The following is a 14,016-nucleotide window of genomic DNA, read 5'->3' as shown; positions in this document are numbered from 1 at the left end:
GCAATTTCTGATTAATCGTGACAATAATCGACAGATTGATGATTATGAAAATAATAATTAGTTGCAGCTCTACTACTACTGTTTGTAAAAACTGAAACAATCCAAATCAACTGCCATGCACCAGAAGAGGGCAGTGTTGTGCATGATTGCTTGCTCCTTGGTGCAGTGTAGCTAAACCGCCAGCAGATGTCCCTGTTTCGAGGCAACAGTGCAAACTGAGCAAGTACTCACCAAAATAAGGCTCATTGGGGCAACCCTTCAATCGAACTCCCTTCTGCGTACACTCAATCAGGAAGTGGCGCACTAATTCATTGGACATATCACCTCCTGTTGGAAAAAAAGGTCGGACAAAGTATAGAGACATAAATGTGAGAGATGACGATTTCCTCACAACAGCATGTGGTCTGTTTTTAACTAAACTGTCCATCCATCTGAAACACCCTAGACTTCCTCCGACCTAAATTATAGCTCAGAGCATTTATCTCAATACGACGTGTAATTTCCCAGCCTGGAAGAGTTACATAAAACATATTAAATCACCGCATTCAATCTCTCAGGAGATTAATGGGATTATGATTCAACAGCAGCGCCTCTGAGGGAGCAGGAGGAGTCTCGAGTGAGGAATGTCTGGATACAAAGGCTTGGAGAAAGGCCAGCTCCTTAATGTGGGTTGAGTTTCACACTTTTAAGGAGCCACAATGCCCTGAGCTGAAAGTGGGGAGAAGGACCGTGTCATGATGTCACCACAGGTGCTGTTGGACTGCAGAGGGGTGAAGGCAAACAAAAGGACAGGTGTGAGTGTGTGTGTGTGTGTGTGTGGGGGGGTTAAATTAAAGGGTTTTACGCTGTGGTGGGCTGATTGAGGAAGGATATAAGGGCATCCATTGTGCCCTCATGTGTTGTTGTTTTCTTTGAAAATATCTTTTAAGAAGAAGATTTGGCTGAGATTTATTTATTTGTCCTTTTATGACAAAGAAAAAGTGATGATCCCTTTAGTCTTTCCTTTGATGATGGAACATAGCAAGAACAATTCTGGACATATTCCTCAGAAGATCATGTTAATAAAAACAAAAGAAACCCCTTCCTCTACTTCCTGAAACAAACAAACAAACTAAGAATGATTATATCCAAGCAGCTTTTCGTGAAAGCAATCCGTGGACATACAGTTATGTGGGACAGGAAGCTTCCCTGGAGAAGGTCCTTGGATCAGAGTCAGCTTAAGGACTCAACACACTCTTTGTGAGGGGGTGAAACTTTAGCTGCACATCTAAGACTGGCAATAGGGGTCTGTTTGGCCTCATCGCAGCGATGCCCAGGAGAGAAACACACAGTCTGGAGCTCCAACACACAAACAGAGGAGAGGGGACTCTCATGTTCCACCATGGAGGCGAGTACAGTGGGCTGTAACTGTAGATGGCTTTGTGTGGGGACTGTGTGATGTAGGATTCCCATGAACTCTGGTCGACCAATCCCTGATATCATATTTACATACAAATACATATTCAATCTACAGTGTATTCAGTTTTGAGAACGGGATGAGAAGTTTGACACCACACTCGCTGTGCTCCTCTGCTGCTTTCATGTCATTATGCTAAACAAGACTACCACTGGCTTACCTTCTGACCATTACATGTGATTTAACAGCATCATAAAGCAAAAATTATCGAATAATCTAATAAAACAGTATACTCAATGACCACTTTATTAGGTGAGTGGGGCACTGAATTAAGTGGTGGGCAACCAGCGTGGTCTTCTGCTGCTGTAGCTACATCTTCTTCAAGGTTCAACATACTGTATCTCCTGCACACTATATGCAACTGCTGCCTTTCTATCATTTCAAACTAGTATGAGTGGAAATGCGTTATTGATGCCAGAGGTCAGACGAGAATGTCCAAAGAACTTCCACTCCCTGGATATTTTCCCTTTTTCAGACCAGATCCAAAATACTTAGATCTGCCCACCTGGCAGCCACAACCAAAGTCACTTAAATCACCTTTCTTCTGGATTCTGATGCCTTCAACAGGTCATCTTGACCACGTCTCCATTGCATACACTACCGTTGAAAAGTTTGGGGTCACCGATACAATTTTTTTGTGTTTTCCATTAAAAGTCACACTTTTATTCGTCAAAAGAGTTGATAGAGTTAATAGAAAATATAGTCAAGACATTGACAAGATTAGAAATAATAAATGTTATAATTTTGCCCTTTGGTCAAAGAACCAGCAAAACTGTTTTCAGCCGTGCTAACATAATTGCACAAGGGTTTTCTAATCATCCAATTCTGCCTTCTAACGTGATTAGTAAATACAATGTACCATTAGGACACTGGAAATGAGCCTCTACACCTATGTACATATTCCATTAAAAACCAGACGTTTGCAGCTAGAATAGTCTTTCACCACATTAACAATATATAGAGTGTATTTCTGATTCATTTAATGTTATACTCATTGAACAAAAGTGATTTTCCTTCAAAAATAAGGACATTTCTAAGTGACCCCAAACTTTTGAACGGCAGTGTAACAGGTCGTTAAACCAGGTGAACCCAAATGAAGTGTCCAGTGAGAGGACATGACGTGTCTTACCTTTCTTAGTCTGCTGGAGAACAGAGGGTGGGGGCGTGGCCACTTTCATAGCCAGTCCATAGGCTCCTCTGAAGGAGTGGCTGTCCCTCACGATGAAGCAGCCAGGCTCCTTGTCCTTCAAGACTAAAATGGCTGAGGGACGAGACGAATTAGAATAATGAGACAAGTGTCTTTTTCCCTTTTTTTCAGAAGAAAAAGTAGATGCTCGAGGCCTACCTTGATCCCTCGAGATGTCTGGCTTGTACCAGAATTTTGAAGTGTCCTGCACAAATTTTACAGTAAGCTGCTTGTTGGCGAGTACATCTAAAAAAGAAATAAACAAAACACAATTAATTCATCCGTGTTAATTACATAAAGTGATACCAATGGGGTCATTTGTTTCTTTATCAGCTCATGGTTTACCTGGCAGAGGCGAGGCTGTGCCCGGTGTCTGAGATGACAGGTCAGGCAAAACATTGGGGAAAGGAATACTGACAGAGCTCCCACTGTGGGGACTTGAGAACCCACTGAGAGCCGGAGAGGCCGTGCCCAGCGAATGCTCCCCATCCGACGTCCTCTTCTTTTCGGGCAGAAGTGGGGGCAGCATCTGGGATATCTGTGACTGATTCTGCGCATCCAGGGATGCCAAAATATTCCTGTCCATGCCACCGTTTCCCAGCAAAGGCAAGCTGGAGTTCGGGCAGTCGGTGCCGTACCCGACACCGGAATCATCCTGCTCTTCGAAGCTTTGAGCTTGATTGTGGTTGAGAGCGTAGCGAGCCATGCGGCTTCGCTGACTGCTTCGGGGGGAGCTGTGGGCGTTGGGCGCAGGGTGAATAAGGGGATGGTGCAGTGGAGGAGAGTGGTGGCCATAGTCAAGTGACATGGAGTGCTGCACTGGTGGTCTGGATGAGTTGTAGCTGCTTAGGGAGGAGTGGCGGGTCAGGGCAGGATGCTCGGGCCAGGACTGGTTAATGCATGAGCTTGATTTAAGAAGAAATAAAGGTACAGAACACATTAATATTCGGTAATATCACAAAAACACAACGTTATCAGACAGTGATATCACTTTCTACCTGTCTGTCTGTTGCAGGCTCCCAACCATGGAGGCAGAGTGGGTTGTATTTAGCATTCTGTGGCAGCTGATGGAGGAGTCTGGCAAATTTTCAACTCCAACATGGCCAATCATCTCTGAATATTCGCGGGGTTCTGTGTGAGGGCAAGAAAACAAACAAGCATATTTATGAACAAAATCAAGACAGCGCTGTTTGTGTTTTAAATCAAATAAACCATCAAAAAATTAATCTGGGAAACCCACAGCCACAGGAAATGAAAGGAATTCCTCAGCAAAGAGCTCTGGGTTTTTTTCAAGCAGCAAATAATCAATATTTGAGTTAAAATTAAATGAAATCTATCCAAATGGCCTTGAACCTGGTCATCAATCTACATTAAACCAATCACCATTTACCGCTGCCACAATCCATGAAGTCAGCAAATCAAATTTGATTGCAGCTAGAAATTAAAAGCCCTTAACCATAATTATCTAAAAGCTTCATTTTAATCAGTCATCATCTGGAGCCGCCGTGACAGCCTCAACTCTCAGTGACCATGTTCCAGCTGAGGCTTCACAACCAGGGTTCCTCTGGGTCACTGGAACGAGAACAGAGATTCTAGTATCTTCTTGTCCCTGTTTCCCCCCGTTTGTGTACACAGAGACAAATGTTTTCCTGTGTCATGTTCCTTGGCTTGCTGTAACCACAGAGATTAGGCAGGCCTGAATGTGGCTGCCCTGTCTGAGGTAGTTAAGAGACACAGCAGGGGCACAGATCTGCTCCCGGGCACCCTACGACCTTTTCACATACTGTAGATCTCTGTGGAAACCAGCCAATGAGTAGGTCAAAGGGGAGTAAAAATGAAAGTAAAGATTGAGTTCATGGAGAGATCGCCAATCTGCGACAACACTGATGTCACAACGTGCCAAATAAAACATAGTGAACTCAATTCAAACCATCTGGGATGCAACATAAAAGCCGGCAGACAGGCTTCACACCAGTTGGCCCTTTTTTTCTAAGATGCTTCTGTAAATACGATCAAATAACCAATGAAAAACAACATGAAAGGATTTCGGAGTTCACAAATGCGGCTGCTACAAAGTGCTATAAAGTTTCACATCTCCAAGAACAATCTTACAGCGAGGGTGCTTTCCACCTCAGATAAACAACACCAAAAAAAACACCTTTTCACACACCAAGAAACACAGTTTTAGGGCCCAGTTTTTAAACAAAGAGCAACACTGTTAACGTCTGAAAAGGTTTTCTTCAGGCCGTGACCACAAAGCAATTCTGCAGGAACCAAACGAGACCAGTGAGGAATCTCCCTGCTTTTGCATTTATGAGATGTCTTTGTCTCACCCCCCCCCCCCGCCCCACTCCTTCTGTCAAAGTTGCTAAAAATACACGAACAACAATCTCACCATTTCAAGTAAAGCAGAAGGGACCTCAGATAGTTCTGCTCAAATGAGATAGAGGATACAAACAAGCCATCACAACACAGACATGAAAGAAGACGCCTGCAATTACCTCCCACTCACTACATCTCACCATCAATCACTACTTTTAAATGGCTCAGTGGAAAACACAAGTTAATAGAAGGATTGGGGGAAACGGATAGAGCGTATGCGTAAAGAAAAACAGTCAATATGTTTTTTTCCTTCATAAAACTTTCCATAATAAGGTGTCTTAAATCCATACAGTTACTGCTGATCTGTATTTTTACTTCACCACACAATGCCATTTCCGTGTTTAAAAAAAATACATACCGGTAATTATATGGAGACTTGTTTTTCTATACAGCTCCACTGTGTCTAATTTTAAACGCTGCTGCTGAGTTCACAAAGAAAGACCGTTTTCTTCCCTCAGACTGAAGGCGTTTCATAACAGCTGGATGCGACGCTTTGCTTAAAGGGGACGTATGATGCAAAATCAAATTTTTAATCATTTAAATCCTTATATTTGGGACTCTGGAGGCCCTATCAGTTGCCAAAGTGTGAAAAAAAGAGGACTCACTCATGTTTTTGTGGTCCTCCTCAGTCTAAGTACAGGAGATAAAACGTGCAATGTTGACTTCCGCGCTCACTGGGACGTCACAATGTGCTAAATTCCTGGAATTGGGAGCTCCGCTTTGGCCGTAAAACACGCGAGTGCTGGCGAGGGCAACAGTATCCGAAAACCGGATGTCCGAGAAGTCCGCAAAAAGTTCTATTCTTGGCTCCACAGTGCGGCACAGAGTCCTACACAAACTTCCAGCCTCAGAGGATTTATCTGTCCAGTGGATACATGTTATATATGACAGCAATGTGCCTGCTAGAATCTGCAAATTATCACTTTTCCAAATGCTAACTGCTGTTAGCTCCCAGTAGCCTCTGTGGCAGATGTCATTTCCTGTCCCTTAAGTTTCGCTTTTTCAAAGAGATACTACTAAACTGAGCGTTCTGAACAGGGCTGTTTTGACAGGGTGATTGAACTGCTGTGGTGCTTCATCCTTATGGTATTTTGACCAAAGCATGTCACAGACATGTTCATTAGGACACCAGGGAACTAGGTTAAATTGGAGAAATAGGGAATAATATGACCCCTTTAAACCTACCGTGGTCTTGTCTGTAGCCTCCATACGACTGCAGGCTCGGAGATGGCGTTTGTCTGAGAAGGTTGAATTCGGACATATTTTTCACTGCAAACACAAAGGAAACAAGGACAGGGACACTAAATTAACCCCAAAGACGACAAAATCGCGCCAATAAAAGGGACATATTGAGCCTTATATGACATGCGTGTGACACAGGATGCATACACTGCTTACCATATGGTGTAGGTGGAGAGATGGGGAAGGCGGGAGTGGGTGGAGCCATGTCACTTCCGGCGTCGACTCTGCAGTCCATATCTGGGCCGTGGGCCCTTGCGTCAGAACTGTCGCTCCTGTACAACACACGATTCTGTGCACACAACATACAGCATACAGATCTATTCAGAAAAGTATACACTACAAAAAGTTCAAAAGTTTGGGATCACTTAGAAATGTCCTTATTTTTGAAGGAAAAGCACCTTTTTTCAATGAATATAACGTTAAATGAATCAGAAATACACTCTATACATTGTTAATGTGGTAAACGAATATTCTAGCTGCAAACGTCTGGTTTTTAATGGAATATGTTCATAGGTGTATAGAGGCCCATTTCCAGCAACCATCTCTCCAGTGTTCTAATGGTACATTGTGTTTGCTATTAGAAAACCCTTGAAAACCCTTGTGCAATGATGTTAGCACAGCTGAAAACAGTGTTTCTGGTTCTTTGACTAAAGGGCAAAATTATTATTTTGAATAAAAATCATTATTTCTCATCTTGTCAATGTCTTGACTATATTTTCTATTCATTTTGCAACTCTTTTGAAGAATAAAAGTGTGCGTTTTAATGGAAAACACAACAAAAATTCAAATTTTGGGACAATTTTTCAACTGATACACAGCCTTATCTGTAAGAAGTTATTTACACTCATAAATCATGAGAATCATTAAAAGGTTGGGAAAATGCGACCCATCTGGAACCGCTCCATTACATACTAGATTGCACAAATACCATACTGACCTGGGACTGTGGCAAACAGGGTGAATATGTCCTCTGGCCCCTGTACTCCTCTGTCCCACGCCACCCTGAACTACAGAAGCCCGACTGATCCGTGACATCACTTCCTTGGTGAGTCAAACTCCGCGTGACACCCGCCTGCACCTCACTGGACTGAACAGCTGGATACACAAAGGTAAGACAGCAGCAAACAGGTCATTAAACGTTGACAGATTCACAAGCATCACTGGTTTCCAAGAAATGAAGGAAAAATAACAAGACACTTCCAGGTATTTCCAACTAGATATTACAGAGTTATTCAACTGGACGACACAAGTTTGAAAACCAATGTCTAGATAATGTAATTATAATATGATAAAGCAAATCTCCTAATTTGTAGTTCGGCTTTATTGCACACAACTAAATTTAACTCTATGCATTGACAATTACAATACTTTAAAGCTGCAGTGCGTAATATCTGTGTTCCGGCGCTGTGTCGAGCGGCAGCCAGCAACAGTTGCTCTCTCTTTTTTCCGCACTTTTAGCTATTTTTTCTTATTTTATTTTCTTTTATTGGTGTTTTTTCCCAGTAAGTTGTTGTGCTAACCCTAGCCAACCATGTTTGTGAACTTTTTTCCGTGTTTTTTGTCCGTGTGTCTCATTCTTGGGACAATTTTTCCCGACCGCATCTCCGTCTTGTCGCAGCAATGCGGCGAGTCTATTGTTTACACCCGAGACCAGCTGTTGTCGCTAACACCATCGGCGCTAATGCGAGAGAGGCCTGAAATCCCCAAAGAACTGAGGAGAAAGTACAGGGGATGTAAGGCTGGACGTAAACAACGGGAAAAGAAGAGGAGATACAAACCTTCTCTCCCTTCCATCACCATGGGGAACGTGAGGTCGCTGGCTAATAAGATGGACGAGCTGGCGGGCCTGATGAGGACTCAGCGGGTGTATCGTGAGAGCAGTGTGCTGTGTTTCACGGAGACATGGCTCCACGAGGACATCCCGGACTCGAATGCAACTGTGGACGGCTTTCAGACTGTTCGGGCGGACAGGAGTCACCGGGAGAGTGGCAAGAGTAAAGGTGGGGGACTTGCTATTCTTATTAACAACAAGTGGTGTCATCCTGGTCACGTTACTGTGAAGGAGCGTGTGTGCAGCCCGGACATTGAACTGCTTGCCGTGGGTCTGCGGCCATACTATCTGCCGAGGGAGTTCTCACACGTTATCGTCCTCGTTGTTTACATTCCTCCGACCGCAAACGCGGCGCGCGCGAGTGACGTCATACACACCGTCGTCGCGGATCTTCAGACACGGCACCCAGACGCATTCATTGCAATATCTGGGGACTTTAACCACATCACTCTGGCTGCCACACTGCCCACTTTCAAGCAGTTTGTGGACTGTCCCACCAGGGAAAACAAGACACTGGACTTGCTGTATGCCAATGTTAAGGAGGCTTACAGCTCCACTGCCCTTCCTCCTCTTGGAAGATCGGACCACAACCTCATCCACCTGCAGCCCCTGTATAAGCCCCAAGTCCAGCGGCTTCCTGTGACCACCAGGACTGTGAGGAGATGGTCACAGGAGACTGATGAAGCTTTACAGGGCTGCTTCGAACTAACAGACTGGGAGCTGCTCTGTGATTCACATGGAGAGGACCTTGATGATCTCACGGACTGCATAACGGGGTACATCAATTTCTGTGTGGACAGCGTTGTTCCTAAAGTGACTGTACGCTGTTTCCCCAACAACAAGCCGTGGGTCACCAGAGACATCAAGGTCCTGCTGAATGAGAAGAAGAGGGCCTTCAGAGATGGGGACAGAGAGCAGATGAGGCAGGTCCAGAGGGAGCTTAAGGAGAGGATTCAACAGGGCAAAGACAACTACAGGAGGAAGCTGGAGCACAAACTCCAGCAGAACAATGTTAAGGACGTGTGGAGCGGTATGAGGAGCATCACTGGCTACAAACCATCTGGTAGCCAGACAATAGGAGGTGGTACTGAACTAGCCAACGAGCTGAATCTGTTCTTCAACAGATTTGATGAAAGGGCTCCGGACTACCCCTCCCCCAGCTCCTCTACAACCATTCACCTCCAAACCTCCAGCCCTGCTGACACCCCTCCCCCTCAACTCCTTCCTGACTTTACCCTACCTGTCCCACCTACCCCCCCGCCATCACCTTCCCCCCCCACCCCCCCGCCATCACCTTTCCCACCCCCCCCGTCAACACACACAGCAGACAGACCTTCACTGCAGAGCAGGTGAGGAAGGAGCTCTGCAGACTCCGCCCGGGCAAGGCAGCTGGTCCCGACGGTGTCAGCCCGAGGGTCCTCAAAACATGTGCGACCCAGCTGAGCGGAGTCCTGCAGTACATCTTCAACCTCAGCATGAGTCTGGAGAGGGTCCCGGTGCTGTGGAAGACATCCTGCCTGGTACCAGTACCGAAGAAGGTGCGTCCCAGCACCTCCAAAGACTACAGACCGGTGGCGCTGACGTCACACTTGATGAAGTCCCTGGAGAGGCTGGTCCTGTCACTTCTTCGGCCCCTGGTCAGCTCATCACTAGACCCTCTACAGTTTGCCTACCAGCCGAGACTGGGTGTGGAGGACGCCATCATCTTCCTGCTCCACCGTGCCTGCGCCCACCTGGACAGACCGGGATGCACTGTGAGAATCATGTTCATGGACTTCTCCAGTGCGTTCAATACCATCCGGCCTGCTCTGCTGGGGAGTAAGCTGACGGCGATGCAGGTGGACCCTCCCCTGGTTTCCTGGATTACGGACTATTTGACGGGTCGACCACAGTATGTCAGACTGCAGGATGGTGTGTCTGACACTGTGGTCAGCAGCACTGGGGCTCCACAGGGAACTGTTCTTTCCCCCTTTCTGTTCACCCTGTACACCTCAGACTTTCAGTTCCTCTCTGAGTCCTGCCACCTGCAGAAGTTTGCTGATGACTCTGCAATTGTTGGCTGTGTCAGTGAGGGGAAGGAGGAGGAGTACAGGGGCGTCGTGGACTCCTTCGTCGACTGGTGTGGAGCTAATCATCTGATTCTCAACTCCACCAAGACTAAGGAGCTAGTGGTAGATTTCCGCAGGAGGAAATCTACCCCCACACCCATCTCCATCAACGGTGTGACTGTTGATGTTGTCCAGGATTACAAGTACCTTGGAGTATACCTGGACAATAAACTGGACTGGGCCAAGAACACTGAGGCTGTGTACAAGAAGGGCCAGAGTCGTCTCTATTTCCTGAGGAGGCTCCGGTCATTCAACGTATGTAACACCATGCTGAGGATGTTCTACCAGTCGATGGTAGCCAGTGCCATCTTCTTTGCTGTTGTGTGCTGGGGCAGCAGGCTGAGGGCAGCAGACGCCAACAAGATCAGCAGGATCATCAGGAAGGCTGGCTCCGTCCTGGGGGTCCAGCTGGATTCTTTGGTGGTGGTGTCTGAGAGGAGGATGCTGTGTAAACTGCACAGTATCCTGGACAACAACTCTCACCCTCTCCACCAGCTGCTGACTTCGAGCAGAAGCACCTTCAGCAACAGACTCATTCTCCCTCGGTGTAACACAGAACGCCAGAGGAAGTCTTTTCTTCCTGTGGCCATCAGGCTGTTTAATTTAGCTACTTCTGGCCGCATTAGGAACAGTGGAGACACTGTGTCCTGATCAAAATGTCACTTTACCATATCACTTCATCACTTTACTTTGTTTGCACTATGCTGATATCATTAGTCACCTTATCACTGTTTATCACTTTCAACATGTGCTCACCATATTTAGTTGTACTTATTTTATTTCCGTGCGTACTGCTGTATATTATATATACCTACGTTGACTGTGATTCTTTTTTGGATTCTTTTTTGTGGCATTGTTGCATTTAAGTTACTGTTGTAAGTTACTGTTTTTCCTTCTGTTTGGCACTTTGTTGCATTGTCTTATTTGTTTATTTTACTTTTATTTTTATTTTTATTTTATTTTTTTATTTTTATTTTATTTTATTTTATTTTATTTTATTATTATTTTTATTTTATTTTATTTTATTTAATGTTTCTTTTAACTCTTGTACATCTACACTTTTACCTCCCAATTGTTGCACAATAATTTCCCTCGGGATAAATAAAGCATCTTGAATCTTGAATCTTGAATCTAACTTTCTGTGATTTTTTTTCTCATCAGCTGGATTTTCTGAGTAGAATTCACGTCTCAAACTCTCCGTGGGCGTTTCTTTGTGTTTTTCGGTCACACCCCCAACTTGTGTGCAGCTGTCTTGCTTTACTAGCGCAATGTTGCCGTTCCTTCAGTCTGTCTTAAAATAAAACCAATCACTTCCTGTGTGCCGTGCAGTCGCCGCATGACAACATTTTATTATACTGCCATATGGAGCTGATGGGCAGGATCCACACTGTGTGAACTCATTTGACGATGGCTTGAATGTAAAGATACTACAGACACTACAGCACTTACATTGACTCATGACCTCTCACTGTAAGAAGGCAGGGTCTGATGACATTTTTATTTTGTCAGCCCATCAAGTAAAATGACCACACACTGTTAACCCCTGGGAGATTGACTACACTCATGTTTTGAAAGGACAGCTGAGGAATTCCGGGACACCGGCTGGTGGGCTGGAGTGTGTGCAGTGTGTGTGGGGTTCAATGCTGTGATGACTGTGAAGAGTGCTGCCACTCAGCACCAGGGTGTTAATTTGAGCCCTCCCACTGAGCTCTCGCCTCCCAGCCCTGAAGAATGCTAATGGTGCCGAAGTGTCACAGTCAGGGATCATTACTCACTTTGTTCTGAAGGTGATTGCATGTGGACGACAGAGACAGGCTCACATATTCAGTGTAGAAACTTTTGCCTCTTGTTTTACGCCTGTCCGCAGGAGTTCGTATTGGTGTGCAATAACTGATTCAGAGGCTGTGTCTACTATGACAACATGTTGGGTAAGAAGTGCGTTAAAGAATCATGGGCTTGAACACAGCCTGAATATGAACGACTAACTTGGAACGCTATCATTAGCGTACACTGATATGACCTCATGAGTCTTGTAAATAATTACAATACAATACAACAATCTATACAGGACACACTTCATTTGATAAATCGATTCCAAAATAGTGCTTTTATACTGAGACAAAGGCGGAACAAGCATAGTCGAGCTACAACCGAAGCTCAACAAGTTTCTATCATCTTCTCTAAATCTCCTTGGTCAAGCTCGCTCCTTCTCTTCTCTTAGTCAATTCAGTTATGTGTTTAACATACTTAATTAATCCCTGTGCATTGTCCATATCAAATCAAAACAATTTACTTGGCCTGCTTTTATAATGGATATCATTTTGCTTCCTTTCATAACACAGCTCTGCAGAACGACTGTGCAAACCATTCTAATCTACATTAAAAGCATAACCCATTACCAACTACAGAGTACTTGTTAATTAACTATCCTGTTAATTCACAGGGTAGTTAATACTGTATACAGTGATGCAAGAAGTATTCAGTAAGTCCAAAAATACACAAGTTTTACATTAGTAGGAGAGTATACAGGTCCATAAATATTGGGACATCGACACAATTCTCTTCTCTTTGGCTGTATACACCACTACAATGGATTTGAAATGAAATGAACAAGATGTGCTTTAACTGCACACTTTCAGCTTTTGGTCCCCAAATAAGTGGGAGGCACATATAGAAAGTATTGTAATTCCTACATCGTTCACCTGATTTGGATGTAAATACCCTCAAATTAAAGCTGAGTGTGCAGTTAAAGCACATATTTCATATATCATTTCAAATCCATTGTAGTGGTGTATAGAACCAAAAAGAAGAGAATTGTGTCCCAATATTTATGGACCTGACTGTATATTGCTTTGGGTTAATAAAACTGCTGCAGTGCTAAGCTTTTCATACTGTCGGGGAGTTACATTTATTATATTATATATTATATATATTATAGTCTTTGAGATGTTCATATATTTTAAGCGATGTGTCCTATGAGAACCAACCAAGTATGTCAAGTTTTCCTGAACCCCAGAAAACAGCCTGCCCTCCTTTAAAAGCATGCCATTTCTTGCTGATCCAACACAGAAGGTTTATTTAACTTTAAAAAGGGGACGACTTCTTAACCCACTAACACAAATCAACCTTGTATCTGACTATACATGGTTTTCACAAGACATGAACAATAATTTGTGAAGTAAAAGAAGTAGATACAAAAATGTAGTGAAATCCATCCTCCAAGCACAGCGGTTGAATGTATTCAGTCAGACTCCACCAGTCGCCGATATGCACAGGCAGGTATGCCTTTGGAAGCTAATGGAAAAAACTTTGCCTCAGGGCCCGGTTGTTCCCCTTTTGTAAATTCCTCAGGCCTCCCCATCTGGTGCCCCCTGCAACCACACGTACACGCTGGAGTGTGATTCATGCACCACTAACACCAAGACTGCTCTCTGCATTTTTTCTGCCTCCCTGGATTCCAGTTTAAAATATAATGGAGTGTTATTGCAGTAGTATCACTATTCTACAGTCAAGAGAGCTGAATAAACTATATCTTACTGTTCCAACGCGACAGAAACGTGACATTTTCTTCACGTTTTATCACTACTGTAGGGTTTGAGGAGGGGAATGTGTTTAATTCTATGAAGTCACTCACAGTGTGGTGATAGAATCAAACACTCGGTTCTTCAGAGGAATTGTTTTGCAAGGATCATAAGACTACATCCTTGACTACGGTCCAGGGATCAGTTTCAACATGAATGAAGGGGAAATAACTTGGAAATCAAGCGTATCATGACGTTGCACAACTTGCACAACAAACCTAACGAGCAAC

General features: G+C 44.3%; 1 protein-coding gene across 1 annotated transcript in view; it reads right to left on the bottom strand.

Moving 5' to 3' along the window:
* The window catches only part of LOC310927852 (tensin-3-like), a 40,219-nt gene that overhangs the window by 3,964 nt on the left and 22,239 nt on the right, over positions 1-14,016 (bottom strand). Inside the window, exons 14-21 of the mRNA XM_083890257.1 lie at positions 7,204-7,361; positions 6,423-6,555; positions 6,210-6,293; positions 3,641-3,773; positions 2,988-3,547; positions 2,802-2,888; positions 2,586-2,717; positions 232-327 (exon numbers count right to left, since the gene is read on the bottom strand). Coding sequence (XP_083746383.1) covers positions 232-327; positions 2,586-2,717; positions 2,802-2,888; positions 2,988-3,547; positions 3,641-3,773; positions 6,210-6,293; positions 6,423-6,555; positions 7,204-7,361 — 1,383 coding nt within the window. The remainder of the gene's footprint in view (positions 1-231; positions 328-2,585; positions 2,718-2,801; positions 2,889-2,987; positions 3,548-3,640; positions 3,774-6,209; positions 6,294-6,422; positions 6,556-7,203; positions 7,362-14,016) is intronic.

Source organism: Microchirus variegatus (assembly GCF_963457635.1).
Source record: "Microchirus variegatus genome assembly, chromosome: 5".
Taxonomy (NCBI): Eukaryota; Metazoa; Chordata; class Actinopteri; order Pleuronectiformes; family Soleidae; genus Microchirus; species Microchirus variegatus.
Note: the sequence above shows the minus strand (reverse complement) of the source record. Positions and strands in the feature narration are given on the sequence as shown.